General features: G+C 34.2%; 1 protein-coding gene across 3 annotated transcripts in view; it reads left to right on the forward strand.

Annotated features, from left to right (window-relative positions):
• The window catches only part of LOC129227599 (alpha-tocopherol transfer protein-like), a 34,161-nt gene extending 16,296 nt beyond the window's left edge, over nucleotides 1-17,865 (forward strand). For all 3 annotated transcript variants that reach the window (XM_054862182.1, XM_054862183.1, XM_054862184.1), the window contains exons 3-6: nucleotides 778-1,020; nucleotides 4,585-4,778; nucleotides 16,156-16,266; nucleotides 17,381-17,865. In XM_054862182.1, the coding sequence (XP_054718157.1) occupies nucleotides 778-1,020; nucleotides 4,585-4,778; nucleotides 16,156-16,266; nucleotides 17,381-17,557 (725 nt within the window). In that variant the 3' untranslated portion in view covers nucleotides 17,558-17,865. The remainder of the gene's footprint in view (nucleotides 1-777; nucleotides 1,021-4,584; nucleotides 4,779-16,155; nucleotides 16,267-17,380) is intronic.
• The last annotated feature ends 204 nt before the right edge of the window (nucleotides 17,866-18,069 follow it).

Raw genomic sequence — 18,069 nt, forward strand, 5'->3', positions numbered from 1 at the left:
TCCCTTCACTGTTCTACTTGGTTACACTTCCTGATAACCGCCCGTCCAAAATATGATTCAACTAAGTTGCCTTGTGTGAAGGAGGCCTCAGTCTCTGAAAAAAAAAATTCAAATAAAATAATAATTTCATTAGTATCAATAATCCTCATATATATATATATATATATATATATATATATATATATATATATATATATATATATATATATATATATATATATATATATATATATATATATATATACACAGTATATATAAGCCAATTCACTGATCGAGAAACGCTCTGACGTCACCAGCAATGAAATTCGCGTCATAGCATGAAAATTTGAAAATATTTTCTGGCAAAGTTTGAAATGCAAGGAAATGCTTTATTTTGACAAGGCTGAACTGGATCCGTAACTTTACTGTTTTACTGGTAAGACTCATTTCAGGGGAATGAAGAAACGAAAAAGAGGTCAACAATGAACGCTATGTACTGGAGCTTAGGGTTAATCCGCTGGAGTTAGGGTTAAAATTTCAACTACATCAAAAGATTACCAAAACGCAATGGCTTCATTCAAATGTAGAAGCAATTTTCACCCGTCATGACGAGCGATTTTCTACTCAGTAGAAAAGTATTGAAATTGTAGCAACTGATTTGAAATGGAGGGAGAACTTTTTTTACGTATGTGCGTGCGTGGATGGTGCGTTATATGATCCATTGAGTGTAAAAAAAATACACCACTTGCCGATTTTTCTTTTCTTTTTACTAAAGTATGATTTTTTTCCCTTCTGCAGAGGATTCGAAACTTGTGTGTCCGACAGACGACGCATACCTGCTTCAGTACCTACGAGCGAGGAAATTCAATGTCAAGAAAGCGTTTTCTCTGCTGCAGAATTTCTATCAAGTTAAAAAATCGTACCCCGAACTTTTCGACAACTGTGATCTGGATGACCTGAGGAAGACGTACAGCTCCGGCGCCATTTCCACGATGCCCTACAGAGACCAGGACGGCTGTGCTGTCTATTTAATTCAAATGGGTAAGCAAAACACAGATCACCCATAAATATCTGTATTTCTGCCAAGAGATAAACTAAAACCACGCTGCAAATATCCAATAGAACAGGGCTGTCCAACTGGCGGCCAGCGGGCCGGATGCGGCCCGCCAACACATATTGTGCGGCCCGCCAAATTCTTATTCAGCTTATTTCTGTTTTCGACATCTATCGGTATCAAGAAGCATCCGAGACTACCCTTCTTGGTCAAGCCGGGGTCCCCGAAATTTCCTCTTGATCGCCCTTTTATACTCTTTTCATTGTTTTGAGAGAAAAAAGTACAGGACACCTGCAGGTCAAGGTCAAGCAATCCAAAACCTGCCTGCCAATGGTTGAAAATAAAGACCCCCCCCCCCTCACTGATTCTACGGCCTTTGTTGATTTCGAAAAAGAAATTGAGAATTTGCTCTCGTCGCTTCCATGTTTGGGAGCACATATTTATTATGCGAAAGTGCTTCTTCGACAATGAACTTTATCATGAATCATCACAGGAGCTCTCTCTCCGACAGTTCATTGATAGACCTTCTTCTGCTGGCAACGAAAAACATCGAGGTTGGCATCCCTGCCCTTGTAAAGAAGGCGGATCTGCCTCAATTTTCCAATTAACATTTAAGCAAATTGTTTTATAATCCTCCTGTTTCATTGTTTTATAATTAATTACCTCTTATACATTAAGAATTATTATTAATTGTTATTGTATAAGAGGTGAGAACTTATTGTTCAAATTTTTCAAACTGCGGCCCGCCAGGTGATCAGTGATCGGAATTCTGGCCCGTGGGCTCTTTGCAGTTGGACAGCCCTGCAATAGAAGTACTATTTCTCAGTGCACATGGACCATTTCCTTCCTATCTACACTGATTCAAGATAATTAGCTCCCCATTGTGTGTGCAGTCAACCTGGAACTCCTGAATATTCATATCCTGAATATTCATATATACATATTCAACTGTTCTCTAACAAACTCTTTCCATTGAGCTTACAATTCCAACTTTTCGTTTTCCAAAAATATTGCACTTATTCTATCTCATCCAGTTTAACGCAAGAATTTCTTTAAAATAATATCACTACTTATATCACAAGCAGATGACTTTAAATTTCCGGCCTAAAAAATCTCGAAGAACTTTTTTGCAGTTAACTTTATTGCAGTTTAAAATGCATTTCCAGCCAACCAGATTTTTCCAACTTCTATTTCACTTGCTTACTGTGTTTTTAAATGTTTTATGTTTTTTTTTTTTTTTTTTTTTTTTTTTTTTTTGTGTGTGTGTGTGTGTGTTTATGTATTAGTATGTTTCAAAATTGTTCTAGCGAGTGCTTGGTCGCTCGTGACATGTTCTGTTCCCCTCAATCACCACATCCGGTTAAACCCTCACCAGGGTTGGTACGGTGGTGATTGGTGGGATTTAAATAATTAAATAATAAAATAAATATCTGTACTGATGTCGGCTGAGCAGCGCAGTGCTTAGGTGCTGGCCTCGTACGCCTTTAGTCCCGGGCTCTGAACCAGGGGTTCAAGTGAAAAGTCATCGAGTTTTTAGATGCAGAAAATGGACAGAGCTCATGTCGTATGATTGAGCGGCATGTAAAAGATCCATTGAGTATTCGTTCGGCTTTGTATATTCTCGTCAAAATTAAACTCCCAGTGTAATTTTGCATTGTGAGAGTCAAGGTGCTCACCGTCTGGTGGGAAACTGGACGTCAAAATTCTGTGTGTCATTATCATTCGCACCTTAACACTCCGTCGGGCGCAATATGTTGTAGAACACGATCGGGCGCATTGAGCCTGGGAAGCACACTTTGATCTACTGATCTTTTCTACGCATGTTCACATTTTCTTACGAAAAAATTGTCAACTACAAACACCAAAGAAGAGAAATAAAACAGTTTTTCATGATTTTCGAATGTAACAAATTTATTTGAGAAAATGAATATACATTTTCCATGAGCTATTGAGGGGGCGTGGCTAACAAAAGAATTCGAGGTGTGCCTAATAGATCAGTTGCGCCCGACGGAGTGTTAAAGGTGGCACATGAAATACTGGATGCCATATCGAGGGGAATGCACTTGCTCTGCAAAAGGCTAAAGCTTCTTGCGCAGCGCCATTGGAACGGGGGGAAAAAAATACTGCACAGCCTGCTTGAAATTAAACAGGGAGGGGGGGGGGGCATGAAATCTCTGTCTTCGCATCATTTATCTTCGTTCATTTTTTTTTTTTTTCAATCTAAGTAAGCGCACTTACAGCACTACATACACTAGTACATCCCTAATGCATACCCGCTAGATTTTTAGTTTGTCCTTAAGAATGAAGGGCCTTAATCTTAATTTTTAAAGTTTAAAACTAGGTAGGTTAAAACTCAACAATCGGCAGTAATCGGTCATTCATCGCTTTGCCGATTATCCATAATCGGCTTATTTTAACCGATTAATCGGCAGAAAAATTATTTTCATTAAAATTACTTGTGCATAAACAAGTAGCAATGCTGAGGGAATTTATTACACCAAACTAAAAGTTTCAAATTCTAGCTGTCGTGCCGACCATCTTCATTTAGTTTTACGAATGGTGGTTGCGAATTGGGTGCCAAATAGGCAAAAAAATTTTTCTAAAAAACGATTCGAAACCTTACATCAGTAAAATAAGCATGTAGTATGATCATGATAACAACAATTCTTGGTTTCTAATTTTCTTTCCTTTTCCAATTTTTCCTATTATTATCTAAAATGATTTAAATCTATTTTAATTTTATGTGTGTTTTACCCCACGAAATTCATCTTAGAATAAGGTTCCGGTTCCGCGAATAAAAAACGCTTAGGCGCAACTGTTATAGGCGATCATTCGTTTTGTTTATGGGAGAATGAAGGGATTCAAAATTTTTGACGACATCATCACACGCCAGAGTCCCCCGTACCTACCAGTATTTATGTTTTAACTGGTTGGACGAGGCCCTGAAGACATTTCTTTTTTTTTTTTTTTTTTTTTTTATCCAGACCAGAAGTGGAGCAATCCCTTGTCCAGCACCCCCAGTTCATTTGAAAGACTTCGTGATCACGACATAATTAACGTGCCCTGGTCACCATTAACGACCAAGGAGTTTCTTTGACCAGCTAGCATTAAATCCGGGACCCTTTCGTTGCAAGTCCGACGACTTAAGGGCTGTTCACTTATCGGCCGTCCGTCCCGTGAATCCCGCTTTTTGACGTGACAGACTGCCGACGAAAACAGAATAGCATTCACATACGGTCACCGTGCACCAATCACGTGGCTGAATTCACCGACTCGAAAGAAGAGCGCGCTGCTCGGCGGAAACCAATGAAATGCTGTCCTACTTTTGACGGCCGTCAGATATCAAGGTTCTTCTTATCGAAACCAGCAAAGAAAACCTTTTTCGGGTGGAAAAAATCGATGCGGACGTGACGGACGGCCGATAAGTGAACAGCACTTTACTGATCTCGTCACCACGGTTTAAAAGTTTTTGACAGTGTGACAGTTGTCACTATAAACGATGTCACTGTATGACTAAGTTTAACTGCATTCTTCTTATCTTCCGGCTTCAGGCAAATGGGATCCCGAGATGATCTCGATGCAGAGTGGCTTGACGGCATTGACGTGCTGCATCCTGATGTGCATCGAAGACTGTGCGACGCAGGTGACCGGTGTGCACATCATCGTGGACGTGCGGGGCGCGAATCTCAAACAGTTGAGGTGCCTCACGCCCAGATACCTCACGCTCTTCTCCAAAGCCCTCAAGGTGAGTATCCTCGTATAAATAGTAGCCAATGATCGAGTAACCCGTGAGTTTCAACAATGAAACTCGCGCCACGGTATGATAATTTGATAATATGTTTTGGTAATGTTTAACATGCAGGGAAAGGCTTTATTGTGACAAGGCTGAACTCGATCCGATAACTTAATTGTGTCACTGGTAAGAATGAAATTTCAGGGGAATGAAGGAACTAAAACAATGAAAGCTACCTACTGGAGTTTAGGGTTAATCCACCGGCGTGAGGGTTACAATTTCCAGGGGTACCCTCCATGGGGGGGGGGGGGGGTTATGGCCCAGACTGCGTACTTTAAAATTTTAGGGAGGTTGTTTTGAGGGGTATTTTTCTGATTTTTGGGGGACTCTTGCTTTTCGGGGAAGTCATCTCGTTATTTAGGGGGGGTGCGCCCTTGCTCTTAGGGGGGTGGGCACCCCCGCAATTTCAACTATCACAATATCACCAAACAGGCAATGGATTCGTTCAAATGTAGAAGAGTAGAAGCAATTTTCACTCGTCATACCTTGACGGGCGACTTTCTAGTCCATAGAGTAAAAATAGAAATCGAGTGCAGTAGGGTTATTTTTTGGCGGTAAGGATGAAAGCGGTTTGTGGATCACTAACGTTTGGCGGGCGCTGGGTTGAATAAAGGCTTTATCGGTTGAAGGCAAGTTGTCGTGAAAATATCATTTTATTAAGCTGTTCTCAGGGTCACAGAGAGCCAAGGCGGGCCCCTTGTCAGTTATGTCGCCGGGTCTCTCCCGCCCCAAAAAGAAGGAAAAAAAAATGGGAGAAAAAGAAAAGAAAAGAGGAAAAAGAAGACAAAAAAAAGGGGGGGGGGAGAAAAAAATCAAAATTTCTTACTAGGAATTAATTAACTCAATTTTAAGTGCCACAACAGTAAATACCAAAAGAATAAATTTTACTTAATCTTTACGTTTTCTCTTATTCAGAGTTTCCCTCCCCCCTTTTTTTCTTTCTTCTTTTCTTTTATTTCTTTCTTTTTTTTCGTCAGTGTCGGCCCTCCCCCCTCCCCCTAGGCCCGGGCCCGTAGTTTCCGACTAGGCTAACATGGCCTCTCGTTTGGCCTGGCCGTTCCTTTGTAATGATGGTCGCAAAAAGGTCGGGAGTTGGGGAGAAAAGCAAGGCCAACTAGAGGCCATGTCAGCTTAGTTCTAAACTAGGGGCTCGAGGCAGAATTGCAGTAATGTAAATTTTATAAGTTTTATTGGAAAGGGATCCGGCGATCAAACTGACAAGTGACAAGGGCCCGCATTGACTCTCGGTACCTCTGTAGAAAAGTATACGAAACAACTCCATACCTGTCATTTATGGAAGAAGCATTAACAGTAGATTTTTTTACCAAAAAAAAAGAGAGAAATAGGTAATTTTTCGATTAAAAAAACGGGAAAGAAAACAATACGTAGCTTTTACACTGAAAATATTTTAGAAATAAACTTGTTTGACTAGATTTTGTCCAGATCGGCATTTTACTTCATGCCAATTGAAAATCACTCTGAAAATCTATATATATAAAAATGAATGTTGGTAAATTTGTGCCCTAAGATCTCAGAAACTACCCGGCAGATTTGGCTGAAACTTTCACCGTTTGTTCTTTTTGGTACTGGGGAGTTTTGTAGACCAGTTCGAAAAAAATCCGATTGATAGTTCCTTTTTTATTCTAATTTGTCCAAATTTTCACATAAATGCCCCAATATGACGGTGAAAAAATACGTGCACATATTAAAGTTATGTGTCCATCGAAAGCGGTTATTTTTCTGCTGAAGATGGCATCTGTTAGAAAGTTCTAAGTTGTATGAAAAACGAGTTATTAGCTTTTTTTGTTCCATGTTCGAAGGCTTTCCTCAACCCAATTCATTATTTAGTGTATCATCTCAACTCCCAGTTCATAGTTAGAATTGTTGAATGTTTTTGTGTTTCGTCTGACTGTTTGAGGCTTTTCTCAAGTCAAATCTTAAAGTAACGTTTTCCCCCAAGATTGGCTAATAATAACTAGATTTGGTTGATTATTTTCCATTTAAATGGAACTTTAGTGTAATTAATGTTTTTTTTAAATAATTTGTGCTGATTAGATTTTTTAATCATTATCCAATCGAACAGCAGAAACCTCGCCAAAATTTGTGTAGAAGGATTTCAGTAGCGGATGCATTTGGCAGTTTTTTCAGCTGTCGCGGTTTTTGAAGTCAAAGACTACGTAATAATGTTTGTCAGCTTTCACCATGTAAGCAAAATATCGTCAATCAAAGAATCTTTAAAAACTTTTTTACTGTAAAATAATCCAGCAACTAAATTAGGCAAATCCATAAACAGCACGAAAACTTCCATTAATGTGACTTTGTGCACAAATTCAAACCATCGCCAAATTTTACTACTTATTCTGGAAACATTTCGGATGAAATTGTTTAGCGCCATTTTATGGTGACCAAAAGTATCTTAGCATATGGCGACAATATCTCTTTAACAAAAATTAGTAACATACCGTTTTACAAAGTAAGGAGGGGGAGCATTATCCAAGGTATCCCAAAACGATTCCCGAAAATTCGGTAACATTTTAAATCGCACCAAGAATCCACAATAATTAAAATTTTCCAAAATAACTAAAGCAAGTTTAAGGGGATCACCGGCGCGCGGCTACATTTTTTTAAATAGTTCGTTCTTCAATAGAGAAGGTAAGACTCTATGTAAAAAAAATAAGTATTAACTGATAAATTGTTTAAGTTAATGATCACATGTTTAAAAAAACATGTGAAGTTTTTTTCATATTTCGGAAATTCTTCAAATTTGTATACCCTTAAATTTCGTGTTTTCGTTTCTAAATGAATACTATTTTGCTCTTTTTACTTACTGCTACTTTAGTTTTATGAGTAAGGAAGAAGCTAGATCTTAAATCACGTCAAAAAAGTGTGTTTTAAGTTCTTTCACTTAAAACAGAAAACAAATGCAAGTAACGATTGTTTCTCATAATTATTGCTAACCCAGGCAACGTCGGGTATTTTTGCTATTGATTATATAATTTCGATTAAACGTTTTCGATTTTTAATGAAAATAAACAAAAACATTAACAAGGTTTAATAATAATCGAAAATGAGAAATATTCGATTCCCAACATCGGTGCGAAAACATCCCATTTATCATCAGAAGCATGAAAACGGAAAAAAAAGGACTTTTAAATAAATGAAATAATTTTAGAAACATTTTTTATTCTGGTAATAGTTATTAATATTAAACACCGATACGATCGTTGGAATGTAACTGAGGGGTAAATTAAAAAATAATGGAAATAAAATCCGAACTGGGGTAATTTTTCCAAATTTTATTATTATTTTTCTTTTCTTTTTTTTTTGGGGGGGGGGGGGTCACGGTCGATGAAAATCATTTTAATGAAATAATTTTTAAAAGTGAGAGGAAATCATACTCAAGAGTTAAATCGGGGATAAGTAGACAGTAAAAAACAGTAAAAATACGGGAAGCTCACGCGAAAAATAGTAGACTCGGCAGGTAACTCTTGGTCATACTGGAGAATAATAGATACTTCGAAACAAACGTCTGTAATTTTTATTGATATTAATGAGATGGTATAAATTGCTCCCTTTTTTTTCATAGTTTTTAAAATTGAGTGATTAGAGTTCTAGAATGGCATTGAGCTCGCGCTCATTTTGGATTGTCACTCGACATTGCAAGTTCGAGTGCCAAAATTAAAAATTTGGATTTATCTAGTTCTCAAATACAGTGTCTCCCAAAAGTGTTCGTACACTTTGAAATTTTTTAGTAAAAACAAAATAACTCGAAGCTGAATTCGAATATAAAGTCCAATATTTTTTCACATCATTCCTATGTCATTCTAAATACAACCCATTGGTTTTTTCAAAATATTGAAGGATCTTCTTTTTGAAATGGGTCAGAAAATGAAGAGACAGAGAAATTACACGCCACAAAAGTCATTGTACACTCAAATATTTTCGAATAAATTCACAATTAAAATTATCATATGCCGTTTTATTAATATTTTTGCATTGTGTTGACCATTGTAAGTCATTTGGCTTTATTTTTTTTGTTTATTTATTCCTTAATATTGTGTTTATTACTGTAAAATGGCTGGTATTCGTAAAAAACTGCAATCACCATTCAAAATTTGATTTTTTTTCCCACAGTAGTGGTAAATTGGTTTGAAATGTCTCTAAATTAGTTAATTTATTTGTTTGTATAGTAAAGTGCTTGATAAAATTTTTTAAAGAAAGGAATCGGACCGAAAACAAGGTAAGAAAAGGTCAACCGGCAAAGTTGACAAAACGTGATCGGAGATTTAAAGTTAAAAAAAATATGAAAAATACACATTTGAGTGCTGCAAAAGTTTTTGCAGTTAAATGAAACATTTTACAGTTAATTTTCACCTAAAGTTGTTCGCCAAGTTCTCTAATTAGCTGGATTAAATGGGACCTCTTTCCGCAGAAATTTTATTTCCGTGCGAAGAACAGAAAACTTACGCTTTTCGTCGCAAAATCAATGATAAATAAGCTAAAAACGTTTTGGAATCACGTCTTACTAACAGATAAAAATTAATTAACATTTTTGGTTAAATTGTTGTGTAACTTTAAGTAGAAGAAAAAATTAGGAACTTCATCTTAAGAACTTATTTGGATCAGTTAATCAGGACGGTGGAGGTGTTCTAGTGTGAGGGTGCATATCAGCATCAGGACTTGGTAGTTTGTAATTTTTTGATGAAATAATGAATCATGCTGTTCCTTTAAACATTTTAAAAACCAATTTTGAACTCTTAGTCAAAAATTTGGTTATTGGAAACAACATTGTTTTTTATCAAGATAATGATAAGAAGCAAACGGTTTTCAACGTTTGCGTTTAGTGCCTCGAAAATTGTCCTAAAGTTTAGAAAATACCCTCTCAATCTCCAGATTTTAACTCAATGTAACGTATTTAGAGAGATCTGGAGGCAAGATTACGAAAATAGGGCTTTTAAAACGAAAATACTGCTAGAAACAGTAAGACTCGAAGTGTGGTTGAACACTTACTCAGAAATTACGCAAAAAAAAAAGAAAAAAAAAAAAGAATGAAATCTATTCCCAGACGTTTAAAAGGTGTTATGAATACTATATGATATTCTACTAATTAATAACTTAATCAAAAGTTAGATTATTCTATAATGTATAGACATTTCATAAAGTGTACGAAGACTTTTGTGAGATAAAATTTCTGGCACTTTTTGGTTTTTGATTTTTAAAAAATTAAGTTTTAATAATTTTTAAAAACTTTTCATGTAGTTTTGTTAAAACTTGATCATAGATCTTATAATTAAATACCTATTCCGAAATATCAATTCTAACCAATGGATTGGGGCCTATTTCTTTGAAAGTCGTAGGTGTACGAAGACTTTTGGGAGCCACTGTAGGTACGGGGAACCCTCCTTTGTTCTGGGCAACACATTTATAAGCAGTTCTGGTAGGTGCTGCTATGCACCATGATTTAGTCCAGGAAAACTTCTAAATGTACGCGTACCAACGGTTTGAACTTTGCATCCGTCTTTCTGAAAACTTTCAAAAGTTGCTTCTTACTCAGTAAGATATAAACAAGGAGAAGATAAATAATGTGATTGAAAAATGATGAAAGATTTTCGAACAACCCTTTCTATTGCTGAGTATATATTTTGCATTCATAAATACATACAGTAGCTCCCAAAAGTCTTCGTACACCTACGACTTTCAACGAAATAGGCCCCAAATCATTGGTTAGAATTAATGTTTCGGAATAGGTATTTAATTATAAGATCTATGATCAATTTTTAACAAAACTGCATGAAAAGTTTTTAAAAAATATTAAAACTTAATTTTTTAAAAATCAAAAACAGAAAAGTGCCGGAAATTTTATCTCACAAAAATCTTCGTACACTTTATAAAATATCTATATATTAATGAATAATCTAACTTTTGATTAAGTTATTAATTAGTAGAATATCATACAGTATTCATAACACCTTTTAAACGTCTGGGAATATATTTCGTTCTTTTCCTTTCTTTTTTTAGCGTAATTTCTGAGTAAGTGTTCTACCACACTTCGAGTATTACTATTTCTAGCTTTGGGCAGTTCTCAAAAGATGGGTACAAACACAGACCTCAACTTTGAAGCTTCAACACCAAATAACTTTCATTTTAATTAACTCAAAAATTTTTGAGTCAAACTATAATACTGTATAGAGACAAGAATTGACATAAATTATGGAAAAAATGCTCTTCAAATGCCCTTAAAAAAATATTTTCTTTGCTAAAAGGCACAATTTTGGACATACCAAAACGTTAACTGAGCAAATGTACCATTGAAAAAAATTTTTTTTTTAATTATTTCCATACGTTTCAAAAAAATTAAAGGTATGAATCTTACACTGAATAACTTTTTGTTAATATTTTACACAAATAACAAAAGTAAAGATAGATTATTTACTTTGTAAACGATTTAAAAAAAACGTAAGTTTGAAATTTGATGTATGTCCAAAAGTTACGATCTTTACAATGCTATTATTTGAGAATTAAGTATATGATGTTTTCGTTTTAAAGGTATTTATCGATCCTCAGAATCAATTTTTAATTGTTGTAAAGTGTTTTCATAAGCTTTTATGCAGCATCTTAGAAGAAAAATGATTTTTCTTAAACATACATGTGCGATGTCCAAATGGCGTTACGATCTTGACGCCGATAATTCTGTCCGTTTATTCATAATTTTTGCTGATCCACTGTCTTCTAACCTCAATAAAAATGGTTATTATAATGTTATCTTCTTTAATACATTGGTATTTTGCATAATTAATATGTTACACATTGAACAATACATAAATTACAGTAGAAACATGGCTGGTTATGTTCGAACGAAAGCCATTTTGCGCTAAAATTGCCAAGCAAACCTCCATTGGCGACAACACAGTATACGATAAGCTAAAGGTTACCAGAGGGGAATTCCAGTTTGACAAATGTAGTTGATCGTCAGCTGCACCAGTTTTGGCGACTTTATCACCTGCGCTAGCAATTTTTTTTTTTTTTTTTTTTTTAAATTTTTAGAGTTAAAAAAAATCGTCTGCAGTTGATTTGTAAACAAATATCAGTTGGTAATTTTCATTCTATCTTGAGATTTGAGAGATAGTAAGCCTTTTGAATTAACATGTTTTGAAAAAGTGCTTTAAACAATTTAATTAAGTTCTTTTATGGAATTTGTATTTATATGCTTTTTGAAGTCATTATTGATTTTTAATACCTATTTGCAAAAGGATTTATTGCAAATTTTAATGCTCACACGAGATTGTCTCCTAAAAGTAGAACAAAAAGTGAGGTTCTGGTAGAAGTACATTCTAAGTTTGGAAAATATCTGCAGAAATGAAAGTTAATAATCCAGAGAAATACAAATGTTATTTAATAAAAGAAGCTACGAGTTTGTATAGTTATTTCCGTGAAGCTTTTTTTTTTTTACCTTTCATCAATTTCTTCAAAATCATTCCAAGACTTTATTATATGTAAAGAGCAGTATGTATAGCCATTCAAGTTCATCATTAATATCCTCTTTATTATTAAATTTCAAAATTCAGAAGGTAGTAAATAAAATTTTCATTGGAAAAGTTAAAAATCAGATTAACAATCGTCAAAAATGGTGAAACTTACATTATGATGATGTCCAAAATCCGTTACCTACAGGACAACAATGTCCAAAATCTGTTACCTACAGACAGCTGATTTAATTTGGTAATTAACAATTTTTACAAATACCTGCTGTCTTTTCATGTTCATATATTGTGTTCTAGGTATGCATGCTGTAGAATAAAAGCAAAATTGACGTCAAATTTGAAAATTTTTGAAATTGCTCAAAGTTAACTTTTTTGTTCCCACCTTTTGAGAACTGCCCCTCTATTTTCGTTTTAAAGCCCTATTTTCGTAATCTAGTCTCCAGATATCGCTAAATACGTTACATTAAGTTACAATCTGGAGATTGAGGGGGTATTTTCTAATTTTTAGGACAATTTTCGAGGCACTAGACGCAAACGTTGAAAACCGTGTGCTTCTTATCGTTATCTTGATAAAAAACGAATTTGCTTCCAATAACCAAATTTTTGGCTAAGAGTTCAAAATTGGTTTTTAAAATATTTAAAGGAACATCATGATTCATTATTTCATCAGAAAATTACAAACTACCAAGTCCTGATGCTGATATGCACCCTCACACTAAAACACCTTCACCGTCCTGATTAAATGATCCAACTAAGTTCTTAAGATTAAGTTCCTAATTTTTTCTTCTACTTACAGTTATACAACAATTTAGCCAAAAATGTTGAATTAATTTTTATCTGTAAGTAAGACATGATTCTAAACTGTTTTTAGCTTATTTATCATTGATTTTGGGACGAAAAGCGTAAGCTTTCTGTTTTTCGCACGACCAAGAAAATTTCTGCGGGAAGAGGTCCCATTTAATCCAGCTAATCAAAGAACTTAGCAAACAATTTTAGGTAAAAATTAAATGTAAAATGCTTCATTTAACTCTGCAGAAACTTTTACAGTACTCAAATGTGTATTTTTCATAAATTTTTTAACTTAGAATCTACGATCACTTTTTGTCAACTTTGCCGGTTGACCTTTTCATACCTTGTTTTCGGTCCTATTCCTTTCTTTAAAGCATTTTGTCAAGCACTTTACTATACAAACAAATAAATTAACTAATTTAGAGACATTTCAAACCAATTTACCACTACTGTGGGAAAAAAATTCAAATTTTGAATGACGTTTTCGGTTTTTTACGAATACCAGCCATTATACGTAATAAGCAATATATTAAGGAATAAATAAACAAAAAATTAAAGCCAAATGACTTATAAGGGTCAACACAATGCAAAAATATTAATAAACGGCATATGATAATTTTAATCATGAATTTATTCGAAAATATTTGAGTGTACGATGACTTTTGTGGCGTGTTATTTCTCTCTCTTCGTTTTCTGACCCATTTCAAAAAGAAGATCCGACAATATTTTGAAAAAAACCAATGGTTATATTTAGAATGACATAGGAATGATCTGAAAAAATATCGGACTTTATATTCGAATTCAGTTTTGAGTTATTTTAGTTTTACTAAAAAATTTCAAAGTGTACGAACACTTTTGGGAGCCACTGTAGATGATACTCTCTCCCAAGCAGACCCCAAAGCATTGGTTTTAACAAATGCCTCTTTAAGGAATGCACATAAAAATAATTTACGAACAAAGCATAAAATTAACTCACCTCCGCATTGGATTTCATTCGTTTTTTCCAGACAGCTTCAACGCAACAAACTAGCTTCGAAGAACAGAAACAGGATTTCACAAAATCAACAAACTTTAGAATGCTTCTTTTTGCATTTATTTATTTGTTGCCAGATTGTTTTTGTGCAGAGTTGGATTTCAAGCTTTATTGAAGTAGCAGACCATCATTCTAAAATAATTTTTTAATTTGTAGTAAACAATCGTGTGCGAAAACAAAAAAAGTGGGAAATCAATGATTGCAATTCTAGAGCTTGGATACGCCACCTAACGGTGGTTTAAAAAGTTAGCCGAAGATGCAAAGCATTAAAATTTTTCAGGGACAAGGCAGATGTTTAATTAGACAGGCCAAATTCTATGTAAGTGGGTCAGTTTTGCTTTAACCTCTTTCAGCAGCCATTAGTCAAAAGCTGCACTGCCTCCTATAGTTTATTTGAATTATGAATAAAAGCTAAATTGAATTAACATTTTAATGAAATTGTGATACCATTAAACATTTTGCATTTTATATATAACTTGTTCCAAATATTTCAGTAGGTCTTTAAACCAAATCGTTTAATTTATTCAGAAAAGCAAAAAGTAAAGAAAAAAAGTTATTTTTTTTAATTAATAAAAACTTTTGTTATTGCCATTTTTTTTCTTTTTTTAATTTTGAACTTTAAAAAAAATGTAAAAATATTAGGCTGAACAACGTTTAGCCTAATATTTTAAAAAATTCATTCTTTAAAAAATTTCTTTCTTAAATTCTTTTAAACATTCTTTAAAAAATTCATTCATTCTATTAAAATAAAAATTTGACTTCGCTATGCTATAGAAATACATACTATAAGTAAAAGGTAAAAGTAGTGACCGCCAGCGACAGCAGGGCGACTAAATGAACAGAATGGCAATTTAAAAATCATCTGTCAATCACTATTTGATTGTCTCTTCAACAAATATATAAATGACAAAGTATATAAAAGATACTAAGAAATAGGTAAAATATGTTTCACAAAATTCAAGATGCTGCCATTATGAGCTAATTTAATGAAAATATGTTATTTAAATTGTCGTATTTAGGATCAAACCTCAATAAGCTTTAAAAAATATACCGTTCTGTTTTACACTTTAAGTTAAAAAAGAAAAAAACAGAAAAAAAAAGTTACAACCTCGTTTATCCGGAGCAACTTAGACCGAAGATTATCCGGATAATCAAAGAACTAGATAATCCAGATGCTGTGGGTAATAAGCAAAGCAAATCCATAAACAAGCAGACTTACCGTTCTTTACAAGAAAAACCATATTTTGTAGCTAAAGAACAAAGAATATAAGACAAGAAAAAATATCGAAACAATTTTTAACACAACTTTTGAACTAAGAATCGCTCCATTTGGGTTCTGGTTCAAACACGTGGTGTCGCTTGAATGAAACGCGGTCAATCTAATGCTTTATCATTACACATGTAGTTCAGCTGCAGTGGTGTTCGTATTGTACCATAATTCATTGTACAAACTGTGCAGACGCTGTACATTTAGTTAAAATAAAAAACGAATGTTCGACGTACTTGTATGTATGGAATTAGCAAACGTCCAGTTAAGACCGGTCTATCTGAATGAAGGCAAAAAGTAAAAATTTGATGCGCGTGTTCCGCTGATTTGAATGAGACATTGCTTAATTGAGAGGCTAACATACATCTGCAAAAGCTGATATCCCTAAAAAGTAATAGATGCGTCTACTTCCGCCTGTAAACCGGATGTTTGTCTATGTGGAAAAAAAGAATTAAAGTTACAAACTTGATCCGAATAATTTGGAGATCTGGATAAACGAGGGCCGGTTGAACGAGGTTTTACTGTATTTCAAAAAACTGGCTGCTAATGCAACTGTTACTACCGGTCTAGTCACTAAGGAACTTCCCCGGTTTTGCCTTTAACTGTAAGTACCATGAATGTTGCAAAGGATAATACCCCCCCCCCTCCACCCCCTATTTTTATTGATGATGAAAAACGTATAGATAACTTGCATTTTGTGTTACTTTACTAATTTATGTCAGTTATTCATAATTTTTTCTTCTTTACCATTTCTTTCAGAATTGCTTACCTGTTCGATTCAAAGGCATTCATATTTATAACGAATCAACAGTTTTCCAATACATATGGTCAGTGTTGAAGCTTTTCCTTACAGAGAAAATAAAGAAAAGGGTAAGAAAATATTTAAAAACTGCTTTAGAATTAGCAGCAAGAAACACAACGTTGAAAAAGGCAACCGATTGCAGACACTTGTTTTGGGGTTTTAAGAATGTGAGCTTTTGGGTGTAAAGCCATTCCGAGTGCTATCTTGAGTGACTTTACATCGAAGGGCTTCACATTTTCGCTTTGAAAAAAGGGTTCCTTGAAACCCTGAAACTCGTGTCTGCAATCAGTTGCAAAACTGTGGCACAATTTGCTGCACAAAGGTATTTATTCATTTCGTGCTCAAGAACTGCGAAGAATCCTCATTTACTTTTCTGTTGCAGAAATAATTTCTACCTTGGTATAAATAGTTGCGATAATACTATCCAAAAGTTTTTTTTTAACATTAATATTTTAGAGTATTTATTATTTTTTTTTATTTTTTTTCCCATTTTAATATTTTGGTTCTATAGTTATTTTATTTCTTTTGATGATTTCTTTCCTAAAATGAATAAATATTTCACCTTAAAAAAAAGGGAAAACTTTCAGTACTTCCGTTTTTTTTTCTTTCTTTTTTTTTCTTTTTTTGAGCACTCACGATTGCTTATGGTTTTTACTTGACCGTAGTTATGTCCTTTGATTTCATTTTTCTATGCTTTTTATACGAACTTTTCTGGTGCACGGGCCTCCACGAGCATGTCTCTCCTCTTCGGTGGTGGCGTCTATGTACCTTGGAATCGAATTATTTATAAACGACCTTCTCGAATTTTCAATCCTTTTTACGCGAAAACAGTATCCTGCACACAACATCCAGCATCCAACCCCTGGCATTAATTTAAATTTTGACGTTTTTAATTCAAATTATGGTTGCGATAAAAGCTATTAGTAAAAACAAGAAAACGAACGAGTAGGCTCCTATCGCAATTCGTGATTGCGAAAATTATAAAATGAAACTTTTGTTTTTCTTTTTAATTCCCTTTTCTTGGTATCTTTTAAAATTTCCCAATTAATTTATAAATGAAAAAAAAAGGAAAAAACACAAAAAATCAATTAGACGTCTATGTGTCGATAATCTGCTTATCTCAAATAGATTAAAACAATAATTTATTATTGTTTTCGACTCATCAATTCATTTTTATTTCAGGTACATTTTCATGGAGATAACCAGAAGCAGCTTCACAAATTCATTCCCAAAGCTATCCTGCCTTCAGAATACGGCGGAGACAATGCAGCTCACAGCTCCCTCTCGTGGTTTATGCCAGTAATCGAAAGCTTTTTCGAACGTTACAACGAAATCCACACTTACGGTTACAGTGATTAGTTCCTTTAATTTCGAGAATAGAAGATTGAAGAAAGGGAAACATATTTTTAAACTATCAAGTTGGCTCATTACGAGGAAGAAAAAAACTTTCTGTGAAGGAATTCTGTGATCTGCTGCTAGTTCGTGAGACTCAAAGGACTATGTTTTACTATTCCTAGCGCATGCATGTGTATGCATATACAGACGAAGACAGTCAACATGTTCAAATGTAACTCAAAAGATGTATCTGTTGTTATTTAAGATATTCTTATATTTATACTTTTGTGTTATGTCATGTTGTGAGAATACATTAAAAGTATATTTTTGAATATCAATTTTTTTTTTATTTTTTCATTTTCAAAGTCCTAATGTGTTACCTTAGTGCAGTAAATTCTCATTAATTCGAACCCTATGAAGCCGGACTTAGTTTAATACGGACAGCCATTTAGATGTAGGGAACATAAGGCAAAGGGAAAAGGTGAAATATTTACTCGGCTTTTAGCGCCACCTATATAGTATTATTTTAACTATAT

Source organism: Uloborus diversus, chromosome 8, assembly GCF_026930045.1.
Source record: "Uloborus diversus isolate 005 chromosome 8, Udiv.v.3.1, whole genome shotgun sequence".
Lineage (NCBI taxonomy): Eukaryota > Metazoa > Arthropoda > Arachnida > Araneae > Uloboridae > Uloborus > Uloborus diversus.